Here is a 14,729-nt window from a genome sequence, read left to right as displayed (position 1 = left end):
GCTCTCCCCGCAACTTCCTGGGAAAATTCAAGCAGCCAACAGAATTTCTTCAGCTTGTCTGTGTGGCAAACTTTCCCCTAATTCCCTGGAAAGCTGCCTGGTGAATTTTGATCCATTATGGGAGAAATCTTCATGAGATTGCTCAGATTAACAGCAAGCCCTGCAGCCCTGGAACTGCAGAATTGGGAGCTGCACAGATTAAGGAACTAAAATGAGATGCAGGATATATCAGAGATCTTTGTTAAAGTTAACTTCTCCATTTCCTCCTTGAGATATGATCTCTGTGTAAATCATTTGGATTTACAGCAGTGTAAATGTAAATAATTTTGATTTATTTGGGGTTTTTCTGTGCAAATAGTTTTTTTATTATCTCTTATAAACTGCCACTCACTTCCTTCTCCATTTCCAGCCTTGCTTTCCACGCTCTCCTCTCTTTAACAGTTTCTCTCCTCTTTAGGCTGAGTCTAAAGATTATTTTTTCCTCTGGTTCAGTAGCTTAATTTTTAATTAAAACACACTTTGCCTCCTTAAACCTGATGGGTGTCTCGGACAAAGAACAAATCCTCAGATCAAGCAGAGACAGGCTCATGAATTTGGGGTTAATTTGGTGGAAATTCAAGGTAATTTATGCACAATTTTGTCTCCTTTCAGTGATTCTGGGCTCTTTTATGTGCCCACATCTCACCCAAATCTGTGCCTCAATCCCAGCCTTACCCACCCGTGGAATTATTTTAACTCAAACACAATTATTTAAACCCTCTGCCTGTATTTTAACTTATTTTTGAGAAGTGTTTCAGCATGTGAGCAGCTCAGACTTAATTCCCCACCTCTGTTTTCCTGTGAGGTAAAAGAGGAATTCTCCTGATTTCATAAATAGTGATTTTCATAAATAGTGATAAATAATTTTCATAAATAGTGACACAAGTGACTCACCCAGGCAATCAGCAAAGAACCGAGCCCTAAATTCACCCCAAACCTCTTTCCAGCACATCCCACTAAATTCTTCCAGCTAAAAACACCCATAAAGGACATCATTACCCCAAAATCAAGGACATTTTTATCCCAATAAAGGACATTATTACCCCAAAATTAAGGACATTATTACCCCAAAATTAAGGACATTATTATCCCAATAAAGGACATTATTGCCCAAATTAGGACATTATATCCCAATAAAGGACATTATTACCCCAAAATACAGGACATTATTACCCCAAAATGAAGGACATCATTACTCCAAAATTAAGGACATCATTACTCCAATCAAGGACATCATTACCCAAATAGGACATCATTACCAAAATTAAGGACATCATTACCCCAAAATTAAGGACATCAGTACCAAAATAAACGAATCAGTACCCCAAAATAAAGGACATCATTACCCCAAAATGAAGGACATTATTATCCCAATAAAGGACATTATTACCCCAAAATAAAGGACATTATTACCCCAAAATAAAGGACATTATTACCCCAAAATAAGGACATTATTACCCCAAAATTAAGGACATTATTATCCCAATAAAGGACATTATTACCCCAAAATTAAGGACATTTTTATCCCAATAAAGGACATTATTACCCCAAAATACAGGACATTATTACCCCCAAAAAACCGACATCATTACCCCCAAATAAAGATATTACCCAAATCAAGGACATATTATCCAATAAAGACTTATTAGCCCAAAATAAAGGACATCATTACCCCAAAATCAAGGACATCATTACCCCAATAAAGGACATTATTACCCCAATAAAGGACATTATTACCCCAAAATAAACGACATTATTAGCCCAAAATAAACGACATTATTACCCCAAAATTAAGGACAGTATTATCCCAGTAAAGGACATCATTACCCCAAAATGAAGGACATCATTACCCCAATAAAGGACATTATTAGCTCAAAAAAGGACATTAATACCCCAAAATAAAGGACATTATTACCCCAAAATACAGGACATTATTAACCCAAAATAAAGGGCATCATTACCCCAAAATGAAGGACATCATTACCCCAAAATACAGGACATCATTACCCCAAAATTAAGGACATCATTACCCCACAATTAAGGACATTATTACCCCAATAGAGGACATTATTACCCCAAAATAAAGAACATTTTAATCCCAAAATAAAGGACATTTTTATCCCAATAAAGGACATTATTAGCCCAAAATTAAGGACATTATTACCCCAAAATAAAGGACACATTACCCAAAATGAAGGACATCATTATCCAGTAAAGGACATTATTAGCCCAAAATAAAGGACATTATTAGCCCAAAATGAAGGACATTATTACCCCAATAAAGGACATTATTACCCCAAAATAAAGGACATTTTTATCCCAATAAAGGACATTATTAGCCCAAAATAAAGAACATTATTACCCCAAAAAGGAAGCCTGGCTCCCTCTCAGCAGGCAGAGGCAGCACTTACACGGATTTGCAGAGGGAGAGTTTTTTCCTCAGGGAGGAGACGCAGGGGTGGCACACCTGCCTGGCCGCCGTGCCGCAGGACGCTGTGCCAGGGCAGGGCTGCTGGACCATGGCAGCCTGTGCCAGCCCTGCGGGCAGCGGCACAGCACCCACAGCTCAGAGGAAGGGTGGCACAGAGCCCCAGGTGCACCCAGAGCAGGGCAGGAGGTTCAGTCTGCTCAGAGGAAGGGTGGCACAGAGCCCCAAGCGCACCCAGAGCAGGGCAGGAGGTTCAGTCTGCTCAGAGGAAGGGTGGCACAGAGCCCCAGGCGCACCCAGAGCAGGGCAGGAGGTTCAGTCTGCTCAGAGGAAGGGTGGCACAGAGCCCCAGGTGCACCCAGAGCAGGGCAGGAGGTTCAGTCTCCTCAGAGGAAGGGTGGCACAGAGCCCCAGGTGCATCCAGAGCAGGGCAGGAGGTTCAGTCTCCTCAGAGGAAGGGTGGCACAGAGCCCCAGAGCAGGGCAGGAGGTTCAGTCTGCTCAGAGGAAGGGTGGCACAGAGCCCCAAGTGCGCCCAGAGCAGGGCAGCAGGTTCAGTCTGCTCAGAGGAAGGGTGGCACAGAGCCCCAGGCGCACCCAGAGCAGGGCAGGAGGTTCAGTCTGCTCAGAGGAAGGGTGGCACAGAGCCCCAAGCACACCCAGAGCAGGGCAGGAGGTTCAATCTGCTCAGAGGAAGGGTGGCACAGAGCCCCAAGTGCATCCAGAGCAGGGCAGGAGGTTCAGTGTCCTCAGAGGAAGGGTGGCACAGAGCCCCAAGCACACCCAGAGCAGGGCAGGAGGTTCAGTCTGCTCAGAGGAAGGGTGGCACAGAGCCCCAGGCGCACCCAGAGCAGGGCAGGAGGTTCAGTCTGCTCAGAGGAAGGGTGGCACAGAGCCCCAAGCACACCCAGAGCAGGGCAGGAGGTTCAGTCTGCTCCTCACACCTCCAGGAGCTGCCCTGGGGATCCCTGGCTGAGGAGGGAGCTGCGCCTTTGGTGGAAATCCTGCCCGGCAGGGTTCCAGCCATCCTCAGCTGCGTGTCCTTCCTTCTCCCATCTCACAATGGGCTCAGCAGCTCTTTGCTTTAGGCCGGGGCAGCTCCTGTCAGCAGGTGCAGCTCGTTCCCTGCTCATCTCTCTCTGGGATGCCAGGGCAGTGTGCCAAGGCAAGGGGCACCTGCCAGGGCACAGCACCTGCTCCCTGCCCTCCCTTCTGCTCACATCCTCCAGCTCTGATGGAATCCTGGCTGTGGGAACCCAGAGCATCCCTCTGTCCAAAACCCCTGCCAGGGGCTCAGAGACCCTGGCACAGAGGCCAAGTTGCCCCTGTGGGCTTAATTATGACGCATGGAGCAAATTACCAACCTTAGATGAAGATCAGCAAGCCACAACAATTTAGGCAGAATAATAGTGAAGTTATTATGAGGTGGAAAAGAAGATTTTGGGGTTTTTGGTATGGGGGTTCAGAAGGCAAGATGGAGGGAACTGGGCATGTCCAGCCTTTCTCCTTCTTCTTCTTGGCCTCCATCTTCTGCTGTGATGGTGGCACTTACAGATTGGTTTAGAGTAGAAGCTCACTGTCTAACACAGGTGAAATCCTGGGTGTGGGAACCCAGAGCATCCCTCTGTCTGTCCTGAGCAGCCCAGACCCTGCCCAGGGCTCAGAGACCCTGGCACAGAGCCCAGAATGCCCCTGTGGGTTGATTATGAGTAAATTATGAACCTTAGATGAAGATCTGCAAGCCATGACAAATTAACTAGAATGATGGTGAATTTATCACAAGGTGAAAAAGTAGATTTTGGGGTTTTTAGAATGGGGGTTCAGGGCCAAGATGGAAGAATTTGGGCATGTCCTGAATTTCTCCTTCTTCTTCTTTGCCGTGATTTTGGCACTTTTGGATTGGTTTAGAGCAGAAGCTCACTGTCTAACACAGGTGAAATCCTGGGTGTGGGAACCCAGAGCATCCCTCTGTCTGTCCTGAGCAGCCCAGACCCTGCCAGGAGTTCAGAGACCCTGAAACAGAGCCCAAAACACCTGCGGGTTTGATTATGAGCAAATTACCAACCTTGCATGAAGATCAGCAAGCCACAACAATTTAGGCAGAATAATAGTGAAGTTATCATGAGGTGGAAAAGAAGATTTTGGGGTTTTTGGTATGAGGGTTCAGAAGGCAAGATGGAGGGAACTGAGTATGTCCAGCTGTCACAGACATCTTTTATGGAAAATCCTTCCGTTAGGATTTTTCCTCCTGAGAAGCTGGGAGGCCTCAGGAACAAAATGTAAACAATGGTTATCTGCTGCTGTGGAATGCAACAGGTGCATCTGGGATTGGTCTCATGTGGTTGTTTCTAATTAATGGCCAATCACAGTCAGCTGGCTCGGACTCTCTGCCTTTGTTATTCATTCTTTCTTTTTCTATTCTTAGCCAGCCTTCTGATGAAATCCTTTCTTCTATTCTTTTAACATATCATAAAATAATAAATCAAACCTTCTGAAACATGGAGTCAGATCCTCATCTCTTCCCTCATCCTCAGACCCCTGTGAACACCATCACATCCAGCCTTTCTCCTTCTTCTTCTTGGCCTCCATCTTCTGCTGTGATGGTGGCACTTTTAGATGGTTTAGAGTAGAAGCTTGCTGTCTAACATAGGTGATGGGTATTGGAAAGTAATTGTAAATATTGTACATGTAGTTTTTAGTATAAAGACATAACACTGCCCTGGGGGCAGGCAGAGTGCCTGGAACTGTCCTGCTGGATGGACCTCAACAAGACAAGAGAAATTTTTTCATAGATAAGATACAATAAACAACCTTGAGACTGAGAAATGAAGAGCCCTGACTCCTTCTTCAAGCGCCGGGCTGGGAAAAGAGACTTTGGAACCCTTCTCAGGGTCACTGTGAGCAGCTAAAGATCCCAACACCTGGGTGGCTGTGCGGTTTTTAGGGGTTTTTAAAGTGCTGGTGTGCAATAGTCAATGGAGATGTGACCAGAACTGCCTTGGTGTTCCTCAAAACAAGCTCAGAGGTTCAAATCTGTGCTTGGAGGATTCTTTGTTACGGGTCCAAAAAAAATACCACCTAAAAGCACCAAAAATAAATCCTCCTCATTCAGTTTCTGGGGGATCTAAAGGATTCAAACGCCTCAGAAACAACCTTCATCTCTGTTGTTCAGTAGAGCACACGGCAAGCTCTCAAAGGCTCTGTCAGCCTTCTCACCAATTCCTGTCCAGTTTACATCCAAAGGTGTGTCTGAGTTACTTTTTGGTGAAGTTTCATGAGCACAAACCACCAATATCCAAAGGAAGACTGTACCGGTGAAGGCTGAGGGAATTACATCAGCAATGAGACCAAAAAACCAGTAGAAAAGATAATTTACTATCCCACATGGGGATAATTTTAGGATCTATGCAAATAGAAGTTAATTGTAACTAAATTTAGGCAGCAGGAACGTTGCTGGTCCTAAATGTAAGAGGTCAGCAGGCTCAGCATTGCTCTGGCTTTGCATAGTTTTGAAATCAGCCCCTTCCAGCCAGGAAAATATTGTTATCACCAACCTAAATGCTCCCTTTAAAATCCATCTGAAGCAGGCGGCATTTCCAAATGGTTCCCTACTGCCAAACCCAGAATTGTATTAACAAATCCTCACCCTGTTTCACCTGTGGAATTTCAGGTGCCCTCAGGACCCCCCTGCTCTGCTGTCCCACTCTATTTTCTGGCTTTTAGCACTCACCTGTCAGTCAATTAAGGATGTTTTGTTAATTAGTCCGGGCTCCACAGCCACGGGGAGATGGATAATTGGAGGAGGAGGTGAGCTACAACTCCCAAGTGCTGATTCTGAGCCAAAACCCCTCGTGGGATGTGCAATTTTAATATGGGATATTAATTGGCTCCTTAGGGTCAAGTGAGTCAATTCCTGCTGTTTCAGGGGCTGGATGCATTTTCCCACTTTCAAGCTGATGAAAAATGCAGGTTTTTAAACAATTCTAAACCAAAATAAATCACATTTCGTCTTAGATAACTTTGAGAAGTGCAAGGAAAATAAATCAGTGATAACTCATGGCTCAGCACAAGAAAACTCAGCAGATTCAGGCTCAAAACTTGACCTAGAAGATGCAGCAAAACTCCTCATCATGTGGCTCTGAGCAAAGCAGCACCCATAAATCACACACCCAAATAAACACCAAAAATCAGTTTTCAACAGCTTTTGTGCCAATGCTGCAATTTGAAAGTGTCATTAATCAACCCAAATTCAAGTTTCTCCTGGAACTTCACTGCAGTTCTCACCCAGGTGCTGCACACAAGTTAACCCAGCTTAAATGTGAAATTCAGGATTGCCACAACGCATCAAAAGTGAACGAAACAACCAAGCTTTCCTTGCTGAGGAAAGGATCCACCCAGGAAATTCCATTTGTGGGATTTTAAGGCTCAGAGGTGCTAATTGCTAACAGCACACAGCACCTCTAATGAAGCTGCTCCGGCAGCTGGAGTTTGAGGAAAGAGCCCCAAAAGAAAATTCTGGCTATTTCAGGGGCTGGATGCATTGTGCCATGTTCAAAGTGGTGAAAAATGCACTTTTTAGACAGAAATTCTCTCTGGATTCATTGTCCTATGTTCAAAGTGATGAAAAATCAGCTTTTTAGACAAAAATTCTGTCTGGACTCATTGTCCTGTGTTCAAGGTGATGCCAAATCATCTTTTTAGACAGAAATTCTGGCTGGATTCATTGTCCTATGTTCAAGGTGATAAAAAATGTGGGTTTTTAGACAGAAATTCTGTCTGGATTCATTGTCCTATGTTCAAAGTGATGAAAAATCAGCTTTTTAGACAGAAATTCTGGCTGGATTCATTGCCCCACATTCAAGGTGATGAAAAATGCACTTTTTTAGACATCGATAAGACCAATTTAAACCCCGTTTTTTTTCAAACCAGCTGTGAGAAGCACAAGGAAACACAGGTGAGGTTTCAGGGCACAGACTCACCTGTCCTCGCGCACGGAGGGGCTCAGGAACCGCGCGGAGTCATCGTCGTGGCTGCTCTGCTGGCTGCTCTGCTGGCTGCTGCAACACACAACGGGCTCAGTCAGGGCTGGGCAGGCTCCAGGGGACACCCAGATCCCATCCTGGTGTCACAGAACTCCTGGGGACACCCAGATCCCATCCTGGTGTCACAGAAATCCTGGGACACCCAGATCCCATCCTGGTGTCACAGAACACCAGGGGACACCCAGAGTCCATCCTGGTGTCACAGAGCACCAGGGGACACCCAGATCCCACCCTGGTGTCACAGAACTCTTGGGGACACCCAGATCCCATCCTGGTGTCACAGAACTCCTGGGGACACCCAGATCCCATCCCGGTGTCACAGAACTCCTGGGGACACCCAGATCCCATCCTGGTGTCACAGAACTCTTGGGGACACCCAGCTTCCATCCTGGTGTCACAGAAATCTTGGGGACACCCAGATCCCACCCTGGTGTCACAGAATTCCTGGGGACACCCAGATCCCATCCTGGTGTCACAGAACTCCTGGGACACCCAGATCCCATCCTGGTGTCACAGAGCACCTGGGGACACCCAGATCCACCGATTTAGCAACAGATCTGTGACCTAGTTGGAACACCACACTGATCCGCTTCATCCGGATCTCCAAACACTTGGGCTCTGGAACACTCAGTTTAAATCCAGAATGAGGAAACAGATCTCTCTGACCTCCTTTTGGAACACTCAGCTTCCATCCAGATCTCACAGAAAGATTTGGGAGCTCTGGGACACTCAATTTAAATCCAGATTGAGGAAAACAGATCTGACCTAGTCTGGAACACTCAGCTTCCATCCAGATCAGAGAAAACAGATCTGTCTGACCTCCTTTGGAACACTCAGTTTAAACGCAGTTTGAGTAAAATACAGACAGAACTGGGTAACCTCCTCTAAAACACTCAGCCTAAATTCAGATGGAGGAAAACAGATATGACCTCTTCTGGAACACTCGGTTTCCATCCCGATCTCAAAAAACAGCTCTGGGACCTCTGGACCACTCAGTTTAAATCCAGATCATAGAAAACAGATCTCTCTGACTCCTTATGCTCATTAATCCAGATCAAGAACACCCGATAGAGCGTAGCCTTCTGTAAAACACAGTTAATCCAATTGGGAAACAGATCTTCGACCTCCCTGGAACACTCAGCTTCAATCCAGATCTCAAAAAAACATCTTTAGGACCTCTGGAACACTCAGCTTCAATCCAGATCACAAAAAAAACAGCTTTGGGAGCTCTGGAACACTCAGTTTCAATCCAGATTGAGAAAATCATTTTTGTGACCTCTGGAACACTCAGTTTAAATCCAGATCATGGAAAACAGATCTGTCTGACCTCCTTTGGAACATTCAGTTTCCATCCAGATCTCAAAAAACAGCTTTGGGAGCTCTGGAACACTCAGTTTAAATCCAGATTGAGGAAAACACAGATAGAGCTGGGTAACCTCCTCTAAAACACTCAGTTTAAATCCACATTGAGGAAAACAGATCTGTCTGTTCTCCTTTGGAACATTCAACTTCAATCCAGATTCAAAAAAACATCTTCGTGACCTCTGGAACACTCAGCTGTAAATCCAGATCTCAAAAAACAGCTTTGGGACCTTTGGAACACTAAACTTCAATCCAGATCATAGAAAACAGATCTGTCTGACCTTCTCTGGAACACTAATCTTAAATTCAGATTGAGGAAAACATCTCGGTGACCTCTGGAACACTCAGCTTTGATCCAGATCCCAAAAAACAGCTTTGAGACCTCTGGAACACTCAAATTCAGATAGAGGAAAGCACAGGCAGAGCTGTTTCACCTCCTTTGGAACACTCAGCTGTAAACCAAGATTACAGAAAACATCTTTGTGACCTCTGGAACACTCATCCTAAATTCAGATGGATGAAAACACAAGCTGAGGTGTTTGACCTCCTTTGGAACACTCAGCTGTAAACCAAGATTATAGAAAACATCTTCGTGACCTCTGGAACACTGAGCTGTAAAGCTAGATCCCAGAAAACATCTTTGTGACCTCTGGAACACTCAATTTTAAATCCAGATCAAGGAAAATGCACACAGAGCTGGGTAACTCTTCTGGAACACTCAGCTGTAAACCCAGATTACAGAAAACATCTTTATAACCTCTGGAACACTCAGCTGTAAATCCAGATTACAGAAAAAACATCTGGGATGTTTTCTGAAAACATGTGACCTCTGGAACACTCAATTTTAAATCCAGATCAAGGAAAACACAAACAGAGCTGGGTAACTCCTCTGGAACACTCAACTGTAAACCCAGATCCCAGAAAACATCTTTGTGACCTCTGGAACACTCAATTTAAAATCCAGATCCCAGAAAACATCTTTGTGACCTCTGGAACACTCAATTTTAAATCCACATCAAGGAAAACACAAACAGAGCTGGGTAACTCCTCTGGAACACTCAGTTTTAAATCCAGATCCCAGAAAACCAGATCTTTGTGACCTCTACACTCAGTTTTAAATCCAGATTGAGAAAAACACAAGCAGAGCTGGGTAACCTCCTCTAAAACATTCATCTTAAATCCTGATGGAGGAAAACATTTTTTGTGACCTCTGGAACACTCAGCTGTAAATCCAGATTACAGAAAACATCTTTATAACCTCTGGAACACTCAGCTGTAAATCCAGATTACAGAAAAAGAAAACATCTTTGTGACCTCTGGAACTCTCAATTTTAAATCCACATCAAGGAAAACACAAACAGAGCTGGGTAATTCCTCTGCAACACTCAATTGTAAATCCAGATTACAAAAAACATCTTTGTAACCTCTGGAACACTCAATTTTAAATCCAGATTGATGAAAACACAGACAGAGCTGGGTAACTCCTCTGAAACACTCAGCTGTAAACCGAGATCCCAGAAAACATCTTTATAACCTCTGTAACACTCAATTGTAAATCCAGATCCCAGAAAACATCTTTGTGACCTCTGGAACTCTCAATTTTAAATCCACATCAAGGAAAATGCACACAGAGCTGGGTAACTCTTCTGGAACACTCAGTTTTAAATCCAGATTGAGAAAAACACAAGCAGAGCTGGGTAACCTCCTCTAAAACACTCAGCTTAAATCCTGATGGAGGAAAACATTTTTTTGTGACCTCTGGAACACTCAGCTGCAAATCCAGATCACAGAAAACATCTTTATAACCTCTGGAACACTGAGCTGTAAATTCAGATCCCAGAAAACATCTTTGTGACCTCTGGAACTCTCAGTTTTAAATCCTCATCAAGGAAAACACAAACAGAGCTGGGTAATTCCTCTGTAACACTCAATTGTAAATCCAGATTACAGAAAACATCTTTGTGACCTCTGGAACTCTCAATTTTAAATCCACATTGATGAAAACACAGACAGAGCTGGGAACTCCTCTGAAACACTCAGCTGTAACACCAGATCCAGAAAACATCTTTGTAACCTCTGGAACACTCAATTTTAAAATCCAGATCCCAGAAAACATCTTTGTGACCTCTGAAATATTCAGTTTAAATCCAGCTTGAGGAAAACACAAACAGAGCTGGGTAACTCGTCTGGAACACTCAGTTTTAAATCCAGATTACAAAAAAAAACATCTTTATAACCTCTGGAACACTCAATTTTAAAATCCAGATCCCAGAAAACATCTTTGTGACCTCTGGAACTCTCAATTTTAAATCCACATCAAGGAAAACACACACAGAGCTGGGTAACTCTTCTGGAACACTCAGTTTTAAATCCAGATTACAAAAAACCCCATATTTATAACCTCTGGAACACTCAATTTAAAATCTAGATCCCAGAAAACATCTTTATAACCTCTGGAACACTCAATTTAAAATCCAGATCCCAGAAAACACGAGGTTCAGGATCCACATTTGGGGTTGAAAGGAGGAACCCACAGGAAGATTTGAGTTTAAATCTGATTCACAACCAGCACGAGGGTCTGGAGTCTCAATGCCACTGTGTGACACTTTCCTGAATATATATATTAAATATATATATTTAATAAATATATATATTGAAAATATATATATAATTTAATATATATATAATTTAATATATATATATTTAATATATATATATATATATTTAATATATATATATTAAATATATATATAAAAATGACTTTGCACATCACCTGGGCAGCATCTCATCATTTCTTACAGGCAAACACCAACACCAAGCTGCTGGGTGTTCATACCCTCCCCAGTCCCGGGCAGAAGCAGAAAAGAGCAGTAAAAACCCAATTTTGACTGAATTTCTGGCCAGCCTTGCAAGCCGAGCCCACAAGATGTCACTGTCCCCCCTGGAACGGGCATTTTGTGGGCGATAATTGAATTTTCTGCTCATTTATCCTGCAGAGCTCTCCTGTGGCAGCTGCAGGGGCTGCTCAGGATTTCCCGAAACTCAGATTGGGATGAATTTCTCTATTAAATGTTAAATAAAACTAATTTATTGTGTGTCACTGCTGGCAGGCACAGGCCTGCGTATCACAGAAATACAAATATGGGATAAAATAAACCCCCACCAAATTGCAATTTGTCATTCTAAAGAGCAATTTTTACCCAGTAACATTTATTTTGGGGGGAAACAGTACCAAAACTACAAATAACACATTTCCATAAAGTGTAATAATTAAACTTGGTAATTGAGGAATTAAATTGATACATTAAATTATATTGATAATTTAAACAAATAGCACATTTCCATAAAGTGTAATAATTAAACTTGATAATTGAGAAATAAAATAGATATATTAAAGAATATTGATAATTTAAACAAGAAGCACCTTTCCATGAAGTGTAATAATTAAACTTGGTAATTTATGAATTAAATATATAAATTATATTGATACATTAAATTATATTGATAATTTAAACAAATAGCACATTTTCATGCAGTGTAATAATTAAACTTGGTAATTTATGAATTAATATGTGAATAATATGAATAAATATATAAATTAAATTGATACATTAAATTATATTGATAATTTAAATAAATAGTACATTTCCTTAAAATGTAATAATTAAACATTATAATTGAGAAATTAAATTGATATATTAAAGAATATTGATAATTTAAACAAGAAGCACCTGTCCATGAAGTGTAATAATTAAACTTGGTAATTTATGAATTAAATTTATAAATTATATCGATACATTAAATTATATTGATAATTTAAACAAATAGCACATTTTCATGAAGTGTAACAATTAAACTTGGTAATTTATGAATTAAATTTATAAATTATATTGATATAATAAATTATATTGATAATTTAAACAAGAAACACCTTCCTAAAAGCAAATAAAGCTTTTTCTTGCATTTCTGAGCTGCAAATCAACAGCTGGGTAAGAGCAATGCATTCCTAAAAGCAAATAATTCTTTTTTTTTTGCATTTCTGAGCTCTATTATGGAGAGCAGAGAGGGAACCACATTTACTTCCTCTACCACAAAATTCCCCTTTTTGATCAGAGGAAGCACTGCAGAGATAATTTCTCTAATTTCTTTCTTTCTGGATAGAAATCCTCCCACCAAAATTTCTCATTTCAGTTCAGATGGAGCCAAACTCACCCAAAGAGAATTCCCAGCCTGCCCCAGGCCAGCAGTGCTGGGAGCAGCAAATAAAGCTTTTTCTTACACTTCTGGGCTGTAAATCAACAGCTGGATAAGAGCAATGCATTCCTAAAAGCAAATAAATGGGGTTTTTTTGCATTTCTGAGCTTCATTATGGAGAGCAGAGAGGGAACCACATTTACCTTCCTACTACCACATAAATTTCCTTTTTGATCAGAGAAGCACTGCAGAGATTAATTTCTCTAATTTTTTGTATCTCCATAGAAACCCTCCCACCAAAATCCTGATTTCAGTTCGGATGGACCCAAATGAGAATTCCCAGCCAGTCCAGCCAGCAGTGCTGGGAGCAGCAAATAAAGCAAATAAAGCTTTTTCTTACACTTCTGGGCTGTAAATCAACAGCTGGTAAGAACAATACATTCCTAAAAGAAAATAAAGCTTTTTTTTGTATTTCTGATCTTCATTATGGAGAGCAGAGAGGGAACCACATTTACCTTCCTCTACCACAAAATTCCCCTTTTTGATCAGAGGAAGCACTGCAGAGATAATTTCTCTAATTTCTTGTATCTGCATAGAAAACCCTCCCACCAAAATTCCTGATTTCAGTTCAGATGGAGCCAAACTCATCCAAAGAGAATTCCCAGCCTGTCCAAGGCCAGCAGTGCTGGGAGCAGCAAATAAAGCAAATAAAGCTTTTTCTTCCATTTCTAAGCTGTAAATCAACAGCTGGTAAGAACAATACATTCCTAAAAGCAAATAAAGCTTTTTTTTGAATTTCTGAGCTTCATTATGGAGAGCAGAGAGGGAACCACATTTACCTTCCTCTACCACAAAATTTCCCTTTTTGATCAGAGGAAGCACTGCAGAGATAATTTCTCTAATTTCTTGTATCTGCATAGAAAACCCTCCCACCAAAATTTCTCATTTCAGTTCAGATGGAGCCAAATGAGAATTCCCAGCCTGTCCCAGGCCAGCAGTGCTGGGAGCAGCAAATAAAGCAAATAAAGCTTTTTCTTCCATTTCTAAGCTGTAAATCAACAGCTGGGTAAGAACAATGCATTCCTAAAAGCAAATAATTTTTTTTTTTTGCATTTCTGAGCTCTATTATGGAGAGCAGAGAGGGAACCACATTTACCTTCCTCTGCCAATAAATTCCCCTTTTTGATCAGAGGAAGCACTGCAGAGATAATTTCTCTAATTTCTTGTATCTAGATAGAAACCCTCCCACCAAAATTTCTCATTTCAGTTCAGATGGAGCCAAATGAGAATTCCCAGCCTGTCCCAGGCCAGCAGTGCTGGGAGCAGCAAATGAAGCAAATAAAGCTTTTTCTTGCATTTCTAAGCTGTAAATCAACAGCTGGTAAGAACAATACATTCCTAAAAGCAAATAAATATTTTTTTGAATTTCTGAGCTTCATTATGGAGAGCAGAGAGGGAACCACATTTACCTTCCTCTGCCAATAAATTTCCCTTTTTGATCAGAGGAAGCACTGCAGAGATTATTTCTCTAATTTCTTCTTTCTGTATAGGAATCCTCCCACCAAAATTTCTCATTTCAGTTCAGATGGACAGGTGGAACCAAATTTAGCCAAGGAGAATTCCCAGCCTGCCCAGGCCAGCAGTGCTGGAGCAGCAATAAAGATT

At 41.9% G+C, this 14,729-nt stretch overlaps 1 protein-coding gene across 6 annotated transcripts in view; it reads right to left on the bottom strand.

Annotated features, from left to right (window-relative positions):
- Positions 1–14,729, bottom strand: part of GRAMD1B (GRAM domain containing 1B) — a 145,086-nt gene that overhangs the window by 114,837 nt on the left and 15,520 nt on the right. For all 6 annotated transcript variants that reach the window (XM_064732270.1, XM_064732265.1, XM_064732268.1 and 3 more), the window contains exon 2: positions 7,446–7,523. In XM_064732270.1, coding sequence (XP_064588340.1) covers positions 7,446–7,523 — 78 coding nt within the window. The remainder of the gene's footprint in view (positions 1–7,445; positions 7,524–14,729) is intronic.

The sequence above is a fragment of the Zonotrichia leucophrys genome, chromosome 24, assembly GCF_028769735.1.
Source record: "Zonotrichia leucophrys gambelii isolate GWCS_2022_RI chromosome 24, RI_Zleu_2.0, whole genome shotgun sequence".
NCBI lineage: Eukaryota > Metazoa > Chordata > Aves > Passeriformes > Passerellidae > Zonotrichia > Zonotrichia leucophrys.
The sequence above is the reverse complement of the archived record's forward strand: the minus strand, read 5'-3'. Positions and strand labels throughout refer to the sequence as shown.